Genomic DNA, 16,231 nt, shown 5'->3' on the forward strand with positions numbered 1-16,231 from the left:
TAGGGAAAAAAAAACTGCATCATTTGGGCAGCTTGTTATTGGTTAACAAGTGATTTTTCACCGTTAGCTCCTATTAGCTCCACACTGTGACTCCTTAACACAACATATGGTAAATCAGCAAGAGTTTTTTTTTTGCAGGCAATAGTGGAAGAACACCTCCGTGAATTCTCAGCATCATCCCAGAGCAATGAAAGGGACAAGATAAGCATATATATTTATCAACTTTTCAGAGAAAAAAAAACAACGTAGTCACAGTCGGAAAGCGAAGCCAAAATAAAAAGCCTCAAAGAGTTAGCGCCACATTGGCTCCGGATTTAATACCGAGTCGAGAAATTCTCAGTGTGGCGTCTTACGTTTCTAAACTTGGAAAGAGGGTTGGACCTACCAGGGGATGGGCTCACTCATGTAGGACAGGTGATTCAGAGAAGCAGGGGGCAGAGCAGCTCTGTCACTCACACACTCTCTCTGGGCAGTAGGCGAGGAGCTCTCAGCTCTCCTTTTTTTTGTTCTCCTTTCCCTATTTAGGATTCATTTTCAGTAGGTAGTGTTAGGGGGAGGTGTTGAGAGCGACTGCCCATTGCGAGGTTGGCTCGGAGCCAACAAGCAATAATGCTTGGGGTTAAAAACTCATCTTTGAGTGGCGTTGTATATTTTCTGGTGTCCTTGGTTTTTAAGCCTTGATCTAGTTTTTTTCTGGTTAAGGAGTCCTTAACAGGGCTGTGTGTTTATAATAAATGATAAAGAAACTGCTAATGAATAGCATCAGCATCAGTAAACTGGCTTACCACCAAGTCTGTCTTATTAGTGTTACATGTTTGGATGTACATCAAGCCTATCTCGCCCGACCACCTCAAATGTTGCTTTACTTTCCTTAAAAGCAAGTATTAACATAAAGTCAGGCAGCAGACTCTGCAATTATAAACTGAGAGTGTCTGCTGAGTACATTATGAGCAGCAGGGTTTTGGCTCAGAGTAGCAGGAGTCTAGACGACAGACGGAAAACCCTATCTGGACAGCACAGGAAAAGCGAAAAGGATTGCTGAATTTAATTTTTTTTTTTTTTTTTTGGGACCAAAATGCTCAGCTGTTTTTTTCCAAGAGTGAGAGAACTCATAACATTTGGCAGACAAAAAAACTGGAGAAAGTTGTAATCTTTGTACGACTTAAATGATATCTTGTTTGCTGTCCGCAGTCTGCCTGAAAACATGTGAATGCAGCATAAAGCCATTTACAGACAGTGAAGCAGCGACGTTCAATCTTGTACAATATCCGATGTTATCAGTGACATGTGTTGTCACAAGTTTAACAAACCATGGGAACTTTTTTTCATTCAGTTGCTTCCTTCTTCAGACCTTTTACTGCATTAATATGTGTGAAAGTGAAACAAAGTACTGCACAAATAACTATTAATACTGCATTAGCACTTTTCAGAAATCATAACTATACCGTCTGTCAGGAGATGTCTGTCTTTAGAAGTATTGCAGCCTATGCTTGCTTTGTTTGATTCATCTTCATCTTAGGAGAAGAGGTGGGCATGAGGGGGGAGACGGGGGGGTGGGGGGGTGGGGGGGGGCTGAGAAGTGTCTCTAAGTGCCACTTACATGAAGGCTGCCAAACTTGCCTCTGCATCTTGATGTAGTTGAAGACGGCAAAAGGGAAGGCTTGTGGTGGGAAGCAACTGGACCAAGGGCTAAACAGACTTATCTCCTATTATCACATCGATTTCTTTGATCTCTCTGGTGCTCCCTTCCTCTCTGTTTTCATGCCGATCTCCCACTCTCTCTCTCTCTCTCTCTCTCTTTTTCTCTCCGGCTCACAGATTCATCTGGAGTGGTGTGAACTCCTCCTCTCAGCGGGCAACTGTGAGATCTTCTGGCTGAGAGCTTTTAAAAGCCCTGTGATTGCAGACCAAACCTAAGGCTAGGTAGTCACCTGAGACTGGAATTGTTTCCTTGGTAACACCCACTGTTGGCACAAAATGATGCATCCAGGAAGGGAGGGAGGGTGGGGGGTGTGTGAGCTGCAGAGTGGGTAATCCATTTGACAACACAATGTGCAAACATCCAAAACCTCTCTGACCCCTTTATGTTTTCTCGAAGCCCTGACTCAGAAGAATTTAGACGTCGAGATGTCTACCCAGTTGACACAGCGCATATTTCTACTGGCGCTCCGAGGTATGAGGAAATCACTACGGCTTATTGGATATTTGAAAGTGAGCAATGAGGTTGGAGCGCAGCCCCCCGGGAGGCACAGTGCAAAAAACTCATAAGAAATGCAAACAAACATATTGATCACTGTAATTACCTTCATTGTCTTTGAGGGTGAAGTTGGGATTAACCGGGAGCTGGCTCGGCAAGGCGAAGGAAAAGCGCTGTCCGTTGGCAAAGTCATCCTTATCCACCGCCGTGACAGTCTGGATCACCTGTTGTCCAGAGGGAAGACAATGCATTACTACATTAATGCAACCGCTGCACTGTTAGCAATCATTCGTCACTCTTAATTGCTAGAGCACAAGAATGATTGGATCCTGATGATCCAATATTTTGTTGGTCATAAGTGGTGACAGACAAGAGTTTGTTTGACCTATACAGCCAACCAGTCCTCTAACATTTTCTCTCCTCTACCTGTGTATGCTTCCCGAAAAAGTAGCTGCTTGCAGACCTCGAGGATTTCAGGGCATTAGGCCGGTGCCGATAGGGGGAAAGCTGGCATCTAACAATGACAGGGGCGCTCTGAGGGCAACCTCGCTGACACTTTTGTCGTCTTGTTACCCTTAATTGGTAAAAGACACAGCGAGAGTGGGGGCAGAAAGTCGGAGTGTAGAGAAAAGCGATCTGAAATCCCCTGTCACTAAGGGTACTCCTTATCTTTAGTGTGAGATTTTGAGGTTGTTGTTGTTGTGCACCTTGGTACACTTGCACGAGCCTCTGTCTTTAACTGTGCTGTATTAAGAGTCTACTTTCCGTGTGCTTGAGTCCACTTGTGTGGGTGTCACAGATGACAGGGCAGCACTGGTGGGAGCATTTGCGCTTAGAAGAGCAGGGCTGTCTTCCTGTGTTAATTGTTCCTAACTTAAAATTGTAATGATTTTGTTTTCCATCAACGTGAAATACCAGCTAACTGCCACTTGATTACTCCTTAAAAAATCAGGGCAATGGGATGTTTTGTAAACCAGAGGAAGCGATATAATTGGCTGTTAGCTTGAAAATGCCTGCCTGAGGAAACATCAGTGTTTGGATGATTTCTGAGTGGGTGTAACGTTGTTCTCCATTGTGTCATTTTTTGGTTTTAATGACAGTTTGATGTGCCTCTGCTCGCATCTATGGGGTTTTTGAGCTTGAATCCTTCTGGCTACCAATGGTGCAAAAACACTGAACCATCATTTTCAGGACCTCCTCCCACTGTTGGCACTAAAAGATATTTTTTTTGACACCACACTCTTGAGATCAGAAAACCAAACCCAAAATAATATTTAAGGTCTATTACATTTTAACATTCAGGGGATATGACTAAGGCATTATACCACTAGAAATCATAGTAAGGCTGCAGCTCAAAGTTGACGATTCACATCCTCCCTGATTCCCCTCATGCGTTATGTTTTTAGCGACATCAGTGTACAGGGAGCAATGCAATAGCAACAGCATGTTAGGCTTTCATTTTTGCAAAGAAAGTCTCAGAATACCAGTTTAAAACACCACTTTTCGATTTAAATCTGTGTTTACCAACTTTCTACTTAAGCAGTTACACAAAGTCATGAGGGCCTGTGAGCTGAGCTGCTGCTAGCTTGTTTTTAGGTTGCTTCGCTCACTTCAGTGTTACGTTCCCCCAAGAAAACAAACTCTGAAAGACAGGGGTTGCGACTTGGGGAACTAACAAAACACTGCACTTGTTACAAAACGGTAGCAAATAAGTGGGCATTGGGTTGCTTAAAGGGAGTAGGAGAACATAACCCACTGATTCTGTCAAAATGATAGACAAACATACATTTGAGCCAAACCAAAAGTAAAGTGAGAGTCAATGAACAGAGGGGTAATGGTAGGCGTTACAAAGGGCTGAAAGAAAGATGTGTTTGCGAAACACCCACAACTAAGATTATCATTAAAAAGCCAACTGATGGAGTTGACTCTCTGGATACACACAACCAACTGAGCAGGGAAACTTCAACCTCACTATATAGCCTCCCTGAGGGAGAACGTCACAGGTGCAGTCAGTAGCTGCTGATGACCATGAAATATGTGACCTAGTTCCTTGAGAATCTATCCATACCATTAGGCCATCATTAATTCAGTTGTCAATGGGAATTTACAAAGACTTCCCCTCTGTAAAACAACATTAGAGGAAACTAAAACCAGTAAAATCACACAATAAAGTAGGTTTACTCAAAAAGTCAGTTTCAAACTCTCTTTGGTGATGTCAGGGGCTGCTAGCTGAGCTGCTCCTAGCATATCTGACAGATGTTTTCAGCTTGTTTTGGGTCATTATTTCTTTGGTGTCCTTTTGTATACATTTTTTAACCAGGACAACTCCTCTCTAAAACTAACTGAGAGGAACCTAAAACAGGTAAGCATAACCTGATCGCATAATAAAGCAGTTTTACTCCGAAAGTCGTTGTCAAACTTTCTTTTGTAACGTTACGAGCTGCTAGCTGAGACGCTGCCTACTTTAGCTCACAAGCTTTCTAAAAACCCTGTTTCAATTATTTTTTTTATATTTTTTTAAAATGGCGACCTGAATTTAAAGTAAGTAGTTGTTGCTTTAATCCTTCAATGTCATTACAACAGCTAGTGCAGTATGAAACCTGTTTCTCACTGGCTGTACATGAGAGCAATGGATAGTTGTAAATTCATTTTGAACAGCCAAATTTAGTCCAATTGAGAAAATACAAGGTTACAATTCATCTAATTAAAAAGTAGCTAATTTTACCAGAGCTATTTCTTTTTTCTGTGACAAAGGCAGCTAACCAATGGAAAGAGAAGTTCAATTCAAACATATCCACTCGTTTTTGGAGTGATTATAATTTTTAGGCATAACATTTCCACTAATGAAAAGCCGAAATAAAGACCTGCAGTTTAATAATCCTTTAGCAGCTTGACCTTCAGTTGTAATGGACACCAGCTAACCAATCAGAAAAATCTTCCACGTCCATAGCATAACAATTAAAATGCATACAGACTGTAAAATGTTAATTTAAAGCTTGTTCTATCACACGTGTTATCCTCTGAATGATGATGTGTAGCTGTCTCATTTTAACACATCATTATTCTCCCCCACTTAATCCCCCGGGCCAAGAAACCCGAGGCTATAAAGCAACTGTTATTCAAATGTAATGCAAACTTTAATTCAAACTTTTCTCGCTTGAAACGATTAAAAAAGAAAAATGTATTTAGTTGCGTCTTCCAATTCTTTACTCCACCATCCTTTCAGCCATTTCCGTGCTGCTGATTGCCCTATATCTCAAAAACCCTCTTAATTTCGAATGAATCAAAGACGACTGAGAGCAAACTGGAATGAGCTTCGATTTGGAGCTGTCATGGTTTGCTGCTAAGATACTCGTTTTTGAATGAGGGGGTGATAAGGCAGCTCCAGCCAATGCCTTCCCAGTCTCTTACACGGCTCAGCTCACTGTAAGCGACCCAAAACTGCTGAGGGAAACAATAGTTCAGGGCAGAATCCGGCACATAAGTGAGGTAAATGCACAACTTTCCACTCTTCCCTCATGTGGTGTGTCTGCAGTGATGATGGATTAGAGGAGGGGGAAAAAAAACAGATAAAGACAGAGATAGCTGTTGCACATTTTCTAGGTGACTACTCATGTCTCACCTGACCCGGCCTTGAGCTCTCACACACAATGACTTCCTCATCTGTGGCTATTTCTGGCGGGTTGTCGTTCATGTCAAACACATGGACGGTAACAGGAACTTGACTGAAAAGACCTGGGTTGTCTGTAGCAGAGAGAGAGAGAGAGAGATAGAGAGAGAGAGAGAGAGAGAGAGAGAGAGAGAGAGAGAGGGAAAAGAAAAAGCATGTGATACAGAAGATGAAAGTCAAAGTCAGCCTTAGTAAGAAAGTAGAGCATCATCACTGTAAGGCTAAACTGAGACACTCTGTGCTCCTTTTCTCAGTCTGTGCCACAACGAAAACACTGAGGGATGTGATGCTCAGGAAGGCAATTTAGTGTAATAAAGCACATCTGATCATCTTGGTGCAGCATTTTGTCATCCCAGTTGGTGTGCTTGGTTGTGATGCCTTATTTGCCCCTCCACTGCATGAGCAACTGGTGAAGCATGCAGAGCATATGGCTTCCATCCACTCATTTTAATATCGGATCCTAATGGCAACAAAATGGCAGCCTATGCTGCTGAGATACATGAAGATGGCTTTAAATACATGATTTAACACTTAAATTATAATGAACCCGATCTAATTAAGATTTCATAATGTATTGCAGTGGATGCATTTTGAATCCATACAGTGTTAAAGTGCCAAGAGTGCAGCACAATGGAGCTAAAGTGGCCCTAGAAGTCAAATTAGACTAATGCAATTTATATTTTATATTTTTAGCACTTATGAGGGCTGTATGCAATAACAACACACTGAGCAAAAACAATTCAGACTATTATACAAACTGTACAAATGTGTACAATTACAGACTTTTTAAACCCAGAACATAAACCTTTAAGGCCATTAAAGTGGCAAATGTTTCCCATGGTTTTCCCTCATTTCAAGTTATCTTATCTAATTGGCTTTGAGCAGACATTTAACCCTCAACCAGTGGTCCAACTCTGTCCACAACAAAAGAAGACTGGCTTTAAATAGCTGTGTTTCTGTTGTGGACATAGCATGCTGGGATGCCGGTGGGCTAGTGGTTAGTGTGCACGTGCCCCTTGTACAGAGGCTGCGGTACAGGTTTAAGTGTGTATCCGATGAAGGCAAAAAGTCCAAAGATAAAACCTTTTTTAAAAAAATAAAAGAAGCATGTAGCATGCTAGTTCAGCAAAAATGTCTGGTGTTGCATTCTAACTAATAAATGATATATATTAACATTCTTGGCTTTATCACCTCTTTGGCTTTATCCCCTTTTTTGGTTTTAACACCTGGTTTAGTAATCCCTCAATAGGAGACAAGAACAGGTTGCAACAAGTCATTACAGTTGCCATTAGGCAATTAAATGACCTGATCTGTCTCTCACCTTTAGCAGTAGAGCTGCAGCTAAGGTTCGAGACATCTTATGGTGTGCTCCACATCCTCTGTTTGTTTGAGTTTGAGCTTCTGCCCTCAGGCTGGAGGAACAGATTACCAAAGGCAAATATAATATTTAGAACTCTAGGCCATCTTACTACTGAACTCTGATGATGACCCTGATGACTGATGATGGGTTTTATTTTGGTTTAATGATGTATTAATGGGCATTTTTATATCTCTTGGTTACCTGTTGTTACTTGATGCACCTAAGTATTTATGTAGTTATTGTTTTTCATGTTGTGTCTAATGCCTGAGTCTATGTGCTGGTGTTTTCCAGCTGCTTCTTGTTATCACACGGCTGCAAAACCAAATTTCCTCTTGGGGGAAATGAAAGTTGAAGTCATTGTAGTTCTTATGCACTTCAAGTTTTCTATCTTTGTTGTTTAAAATGATGTTATAACTACCCAATTCAATTAGAAATTGATATTTTTTGCAGTATGTAAAAGCAACATCCACACGGTTTCATAGTAAGGCAATGTAAAGCTGATTTAAACTGCTCCAAATGTTAAATGCAATTCATGCAACATACATTACAGCACTTATCCCCTTAAACTTTATCATTTTTTTAACAGCAATAACTAAATCGATGATGGATTTATGTTAAATAATGGTATTTTTACATCAGCTTCTGTTACAAGAAGCAGCCTAATATATTAGTGGTGCAAAAATGTCCATTATTTCCCTCCAGTTCAGGTTCTGGTTGCACTGGGTAGCTCCTAGGTTTAGGTTTGTTTTTCAGTGTGGAGCAGGACAGCAATGAAAAATAGCATGCTAACTCAGCAAACGCTTCCTTGAATATAAAATAGTCATGCAGATGCAGAAGTCTTTCTATTAAATTAATGCTTCTGGTTTTTATTTACTCTGGGTTTTCCATGCATGGTGTTTTTTTTTATCTCCACTGGTTAAGAAGATCTGACATCACATTGACTGTACTTTAAGACACGTTTGGGTGCGTTTAGATGTTCAATTACAAAAAAAATGTAATCATACATTCTCTACTTCACTTCCTTGCTGTGCTCTGTCTACTTCTGGCGGGTTTTTAGACGGAAGGGCAGAGACCCTGCAGGATGCTTTGTGTCTCTGACACCGTGTCCTTGCTCATTCAAAGTGGTCAAAATGTATCATTCTGCCTTTTTGACATTGTCTGGGCGTGTAAGTGTGCCCTTGCATACTAAGAAGAGGTGAAGAGATAGAGGAACATTAGCATGCAGCACTTCTGTTGATGGCCAGAGATTTGCCTAATTGTGATTACAAATTACTGGAGTTACCTGATAGCAGTTCTTGAAGTTAGTGGGGGCCTGCGCTGATTTAATTAATTTTCAATGTAGGAAAGGACATTCAAACAATTGGGGACTAATTTGATTTTGTAGTTAATTATAAGAAAAATACACTGTAACTTATTTGAATACATTCTTATCAATATGCAAATGACCTCCTTCAGCTTTGTTTTCTCCAGACATCAGTTGCTCATTTCAGTATTAACTCAGCAGGTATTAGTCTGTGTTTAAATACTGTTAAAGACTTTGATATTTCTCAATGAGACTGAGCAGTTAAAGGACTGTAAGCAGTGGAAAAAGGTTCAAAATACTCATGTTTAGCAACTGATCAGGGATGGAAATTTTAAATACAGTTAAATCCGGTGTGAACGCACTTTTAATTCCTTTTTCCAAAATTCCAAAAATCCTACACACCTGTGCAAACAATATACCAGTTTATACCTGCACAGAAACTGCATGTTGTGAACTGCGCAGAATGCAAAGGAACTTGTCACGCAGAAAGATCTTTTTCCCCTCTGAGAGACCCCCCCCCCCCCACCAAAAATAAAAAATAATAAAATAAATGAAAAAAAAATTCAGAATGCATCTTGGATTTTATGGTAATTTCTTTCAATTGACCAATTTAATGATAAAATGATCTGAATAAACAAACAAAAAAACAAATCAAAGGATTTTTGCTGAAGGTGGAAGTTGCCCTTTGAGGGAAATATACCTAAAGACAATTTCAACCTAAATCTTAAAAAAGTGAATCTGGAGAAAATGACCAACCCTGCCTTTAACTATCAGCCTGTTATTTAAACAGTAGAGCAGAACATCAAATAGATACAAAAAACATTCAAGTGGTTGGATTTGCAGTTGTCGACAACAAACCATTTACCCCTTAGCCCTCGTTTACGTCACTGTCTTTAAAATAAAAACATTTGAAAAATTGTGGTCTACTCGTTAAAGGCCGGCAAGTTTGGATTCTGCTGCAGTGGATGTGCGACCGCAGCGAGACTCTGAACTGTCTGCTGCTGAAGTGTCTTTGATCAAGACGTTGAAGTGAACGTCTGAATAAAAAAAACGGCTCGCTGCAGACTTTATTCTGTGGATAAAATCAGAGTGTGCACTGCTCATTCAAACTGTGTAGTCATTCCTTTTTTTTACGGAACCATCTTTTTGTTGATATTGATTTCCACTCCAATTTTACACGCTATGAATTTGAACCTGAACCGCTCTCTGACTATATGATCCCCTCCAGGTGTCTTGTTATCTAAAAAAAAAAACCCTCTGGGTTAGAACTATAGCACCGACCCTGATTTTTTAAATTTCCACTCTTTAAATCATGCTTTTGTGGCATCAAGCTCACCGATGATATGAATGCGGTTGTGATAACGATTTATAATGCCTCCGATTAGCTCGGGGCTAAACAATATGAGTGTGGGGAGAAGGAGCAATCTCTTTTAAGTGCCTCTTTCAGACAAATGCATAATAGTATTTCATGTGTTTACTACACTCCCTGAAGGTGTCGGAATGGGAGAAATCTTACCTTGCTTATTAAAATAGAAGAATGTCAGAAGGTGAAAAGACTGATACCCGCCGTGTATGTGTGCCAACAAATCTTCTTATTTGCCTCCTATCCAATATGATGTTGAGAAAACCGTATACGATGTCACAATTATATCTTTATATTCTTTAAGCAGACGTAGAACTGGGAAACATTTCCAGACTTATTTTTCCTTTCCAGGATGAAAATGAAGAAGTCGTGTTTGCAGAATTGGAGGAATGAACAATGTCAGTAAGTCAAGACTAGAGAGAAGAAAGCCTCACTCATGGACACTCACAGAGCAAACACAAAGAAGGCAAGTGCATTGCATTTACTTTTCATCACTATCATCACAGCTTATGGAAGGAACCTGGGTACCTACCAACCTCCGAGGCCATCACAGTGATGTTGTGCCAAGACATGTCCTCTCTGTCCAGAGGCTGTGTCGTCCGTATCAGTCCACTGCTTTCATCGATTCTGAAGTACCGAACGCCGTCCTCTTTGCTGTCCAAGAAATACCTATTGGAAAAAGGAAATTGTGATTGAATTAATCAAATTCAAAGACAGAATACAGAGAGAGATGTATAAGTGATGGAATAGAGGATATCATCAAGAGGGTTGGTAATCTGTAGGCTACCGGGAAAGTTAGTTGAAGGTGTCCAAAGAGCAGGAATATTATTGATTTACATGCCAAAAAATCTTAACTCGGCTGACAGAGCTGGAACATCTTAATATTTAATGTAAGTTATGTAGGGTTTCCACTAAGATGTGTATTAGAGCTGCTTTACAATGATTTACAGACTGAATCACTATGACATAAAGCTAAAAAGGAAGCTAACCATTACTCCTCAGCACAAGAGGTAACCATGATGTGTGGAGTTATGGCCATTTCCAATCAGATTTTTTTTCAAATACTATTGCCATTTTCTGAAAAAAACTTCAATATAACTATTTAAGCTCCTGTGAGAAACTTTTGGTTTGTGTTGATATTGGTGCCCCCTGTGGAGAAAGCTCCTCTTATATCTTTGCTGATCGTGTCCTATACATCCATAAAGAGGTTGTTGCTTATCATCAACAACCAAAATCTCATCCTGATTTCTTTACACAGTACAATACACTTCAAGAGAATATTCGCTTGAGAGCCATTTTCCTTTTGTACCCCCTTTTAGTTTACATGTACTTCAGAATAGAATAAAGAGACGATCTTTTCTCCAAACAGCTCTGCAACAGGCACACCAAGTGCTCGGTGATATGGCATGTTTTATGCTACACATCATGGAAAACAGGGTTATTCTTGGAATTATGTGGTTTATAAAAATGATAATGAATACATGCATATATATCAATCATAGGTCAACACATTGCTAAATTTAGCTAATTTAATGAAGCCAATGGTACCAAATGAAACGCCAAACGATCCCGACCACTAAAAAGAGCCGTAATTCCCACCACTATCACTTTAAAAACAGAGCACTAGCTCACTAGCTTCAATGCTCAACAATAGATGCTAGATCACAGGCTGTCCTTGAACACCCAAGGGTTAAGTGACAAGTAGGAGACATGTTAACAAAATCCAAGCAACAGACAGATGTTCAGCTCCTAAAGGCGTGACAGTTACAGTTCCCCAAGCATTACCTGAAATAACTGATGATATCATCTGGGTAATTTTTCCAAAGATGGCTCCCTTTAGAGTGTTGCTGCTCATTATGTGTAAACTGACCTTTGTGTAAAACCTGTCGAGAGCCTCTTCTAATCAAATAAGCACTCAGTTAAATGCCGCAGAACACTGCAGGAACTAGATGTACTTCAGCACTTGTTTTAGTTCAACAATTATATTGTGGCTCCAAAAAACAGACATCTATTCACTTTTGCTTACATCTAACTTCACAACAAAAAAGGATAACCTCGACAGCAAAGTCATAAATCGATGATAACAGACAAACTCATGCTTTCCAATGAAGAATGCTAAGAGCCAATACAAGCCTTTGCATGGAAACCTTGATGCCTCTGTGGTTTTTCGGTCTGGTCCCACCTTGAAGCACACACATATGAATCCCCTCTGCTCCCAAATTGACGTTCAGTCTTGACAGAATGTTCCAAAAATACACATTTCTAAGTCGAGAGCAATTACATTCAATATTAAATAATGACAAAAGGCAAATTTTAAGCAGGCAATGTTTACACTGTTGTAATGGCTTTCCAGCAATGCTGTTATCAACCCAGAAGCACGGCAGTCTGTCGAATACAAAGCAGAAAGATCAGCTCCTCTCATGAGTTCAAGCACAAAATGAGCATTGAATGTGTTCCCTAATTCATCTCCTAATGACCTATTTACACCTTTAATCCAGCATTCGTTCTCCTGAGTAATACAGCCTAAGTCGACAATTTTTTTCAATTGACGTGAGAGATAGGAATGGCGTTGGGATATTAATGCCAGGATTGCATTTATGTCACATAATGAACTGTTGGATTGCTTACAAGTTTACCCAGCACCCTCAGTAGAAATGTTGTCGTGATTTATTAAATGCTCAGTCGTGTGAGAGCATTAAGGCTTTTAAGGCAAGTGCTTAGGTGCTAAGCGTTCACTTTGTCAAGGAAAAAATTCTCTGAAAGACACGTCAGTTCTGTTAATTGCTGCTACCAGTGATACAAGTCGTGCGTTTTATTGTGTGAGGGCTTATTTTCTTATTTCCAGAGATAACTAGCCAAAAGTAAAGATGTTACATTGTATAAGGATCATTTTTAAGAAGACTGTTTAAACAAAAAATCTGTATTTCCCATAACATGAAGTTTTAGGATTATTTCCAAAAAGTGCTTAATGTGATTAACAGTCACATATTATGCAAAATACACTTTTCTATGTTACTCAAACACTACTATGTGTCCCTAGACTGTCTACAAAACCCCAATAATGAGAAAAGTCCATCCTCTCTGTCTATTGCCTGCTCCTCTTTTCAGAAAATGTGTGATCAATTAGGCCGTTTGGAGATTCTACCTTTGTGACATCACAAAGGGCAGTAACCCCTCCCCCCAGGTGGATGACACTCCCACAGCTCGTGGTTTGTTCTGCCCACAGAGTATGCCTTTCCTTCATAAACTTTGTGCTTGATGCAAGAAAGCCCAAGCCACACAAACCCTTCGAGAGAGTGTTAGGGTTAGGGTTAGCCCTAACCCTTTTTTTGGGGTCACTGGTTAAAATTTGACATGAAGATGGGTACGGAGATGTTGCCATGTACCAAGGGTTCATTGTCTGTGAAGTGGTCATTTAAGGACATCTGAAAACTCAGCTTGTTAGAGTGAGCTTTACACGTTCAGACTTGGCTCGGCTCTCATTAGGGGAAGGGGGCAATCATAGCTCTACAAAGACACACATTAGTCTTATTTGGTGGTCCTACACTTTCAACAACCCCGGAAAACCACCCGCAGCCCCGTGCATCAAACAAGCAACATGCCCGGCTAAGCTTTACTGTGAACCTCTTTGTCAGCCTGGGCTGTGCTTCACTGTTCTTTAAAGTGAGGTCAAATAGTTTGCCTTTGAATGTTGGTGTTTGAGCGTTAGTTGATTTTGACCTGTTGGTGTTGTTAGACGAGATCAAAGACTTTATGTAGATGTATGTGTAGTCACTAGCAAAGAGTACAGCTACATTTGTCATGATTCTGAAACGTATTTACCCAGTGATTTTGGAGTTTAAAAGAAATTCAGCCCCGTACAGTATTTACCGATAAAGAAATGTATGAAAGCGTATTGCAATAATATGGGGATTTGGGGAAATGACGAAATGACTAACGAGAAAAAGATTACATCATAAAAACTTGAAAGATAGCAGAGGGTTAATGAATTTTTCGTTTAAGCAGGGAGAAGTGGGAGGAAGATCAAAAGGCAACAATGACAAGGGTTATTGAATTGATTGTGTTTTATTTCCGTCTTGGTTTAAGGCATATGGGAAATATTAGCGTCTTTCACTAATAAAGATGATATTCTGATGAGCTTGTCGACTTCACAGAGGCATCTCAAGGCTTTATGGCTGTTCAGACGGAAAGCAAACTCTGACCTCCTTAACATAACATTATTCCTTTAGAATCAGTTCAATAGAGATGGTATGCTTCACGGACATGAAGTCATGCACCTGAAATGCATGGCTATGTGTAAGGGATTTACTGAAAATCACAGAAGCGTACTCGTTATTACGCAATCTTTATCTCATAAGAACAAGAAACCAGGCAGAATTTTTTTCCCTATATGAAAGCAATACGCTTCCGTAGAAATTAGCTATTCATACCAATTTAGTTTTTTGATCCAGAGCTTTAAAGATGTTTATTTCTGCTGTACAAACTGGGATTTTTGAATGGGTGTGTAAGTGACTTCAAAGGCTTGCTGGAGATAGCCTCAAGTGGACACTTTAGGAACTGCAGGATTTTTCACTTCCACATTGGATTCATTTTTTCAACACCAGAGGTTGCTGCTTGTTGATAACACGGTCTTCTTTAAATAGATATTTTGCTTGATTTGTAGTGTCTCTCTTGGTGACACATCCTGGCCAGTTTTCAATGTCCTTGTTATTATTATTTTTTAAATCACAGCTTTTTACACTTAAAGAGAACAGAAATTTGTTGAAGATGGGTCCGACTTGAATCCCTGCGGTGCTTTAAAGTAATCAGGCTAAGAAGTTTGCATAACTGCTCTTGATGATTATGATAATGCATAAGAGCAACCAGAGGTAATGAGCCATCAAGACTGTGTGAGACTATTTAGATGTCAATTTCAAACCAACATTTGATATGTCACTTCAATGACATGTTTATTTCACTGCACGCATGGGCAGACTTGTGATGATCAAAGAGAGCCAAATACTGATCCCTGATGCATTCTGCATTCTGATGCAAACCCAGGGAGCAGTGCTATGGTATGTTTAGCTTTTTTTCTGGGTTCAAGTGAATGTCATCAAAATGCTTCCCGCTGCTTCTTCTCAATATGCTCAACATTGGAAGTGATGTGCGGTAGGAATGGACAAGAAGGAGGTATCCCACAAGGAGAGCAAGGCAAGTCTTTCATATGTAGATTTCCTTCTTGTTTACTACAAATCTTTCACAAAGTCTTAAGACTCTGGCATGAATCAAAGACTCATTTTTACCCTGTGTCTTCCTCCCATTTGAAGCTGTTCATAATCCACAAAAAAAAACACGATAGGATGACCACCCAAAAATGGGGAGGACAGCAGCATGGTGACAAATCACTGCTTAATGCTGTTAAGAAAAACCCTTGGGCTCTGAGGCCTATGGCGAAGCTTGAAACTATGACCCTCTATCGAAACAGCAACAGAACATTGCTTCTTATTGATATATCAGCAATGCGTCATCTCATGGGGAGTATCATGTTTACAGGGCCTTCATCATTTATGCCAAGGCTACATAGGGAATTCAAATTAAAACAAGCAGTGTGGAGGTGCTTGAGTGCAATGTTTTGAAAGCAGGCACCTGTGCAGAGTGAAAACCTGGGATTAGTCCACAGCCTGAGGGTGATATCAATCTTCTTTCGACAGTACACAAGCATGTGTTTAGAGCGCATACAAATGGGCTGAGCAGTTGCATTGCCGCGGGTTACTTTCACAGGTTTTGCAGACAAAAAAACTATCAATCTAATGATGCCAAAATGTGTGATTCATTATGCATATTGCTCGGGACGTGAAACATTAACGGCATTCGCAGTATCAGGTACAAACAAGAGGCTCTTCAACATATTGCAGCATACCTTGTATTCTATTTCACAGTATGCTATCTGTTCCTATGTCCAGAGAGAACCTCAGATCTCCATGAAAAACCACTGCAGATGTCAAATTTTCTCATTTTCTCTGCAATGTTGAAACTTAAGTATCTATCTTTAAAAGGTGAAATCATTCAGGGCAAAGAAATGACTTGTGAATTAGAGTTTTTAGTTAGGCAAACATTTCTTGAGGGCAGAAATAATCGTGTTAGTCGACTTAAACGTCACTGAGCTAAACTAAAGCACCTCAGAGAGGTTTTTTCTGGTAAAATTTAAATGCCAAAACACAAACCAGGATCAAAGGAATAAAATTAAAGTAACTCTTAAAAACGCAGTGGCCAGAATAACAAATTGATTTCCTCACAACCCCAAAGTCTTGCATTGCAAACGTATGCTTTACCAATTAAGCAGGACTAGTTTGTTTCTA

General features: G+C 40.0%; 1 protein-coding gene across 2 annotated transcripts in view; it reads right to left on the bottom strand.

Moving 5' to 3' along the window:
* The window catches only part of LOC132994606 (cadherin-18), a 190,061-nt gene that overhangs the window by 19,664 nt on the left and 154,166 nt on the right, over positions 1-16,231 (bottom strand). For both annotated transcript variants that reach the window (XM_061065085.1, XM_061065084.1), the window contains exons 8-10: positions 10,426-10,562; positions 5,820-5,941; positions 2,304-2,421 (exon numbers count right to left, since the gene is read on the bottom strand). In XM_061065085.1, the coding sequence (XP_060921068.1) occupies positions 2,304-2,421; positions 5,820-5,941; positions 10,426-10,562 (377 nt within the window). The remainder of the gene's footprint in view (positions 1-2,303; positions 2,422-5,819; positions 5,942-10,425; positions 10,563-16,231) is intronic.

The sequence above is a fragment of the Labrus mixtus genome, chromosome 19, assembly GCF_963584025.1.
Source record: "Labrus mixtus chromosome 19, fLabMix1.1, whole genome shotgun sequence".
NCBI lineage: Eukaryota > Metazoa > Chordata > Actinopteri > Labriformes > Labridae > Labrus > Labrus mixtus.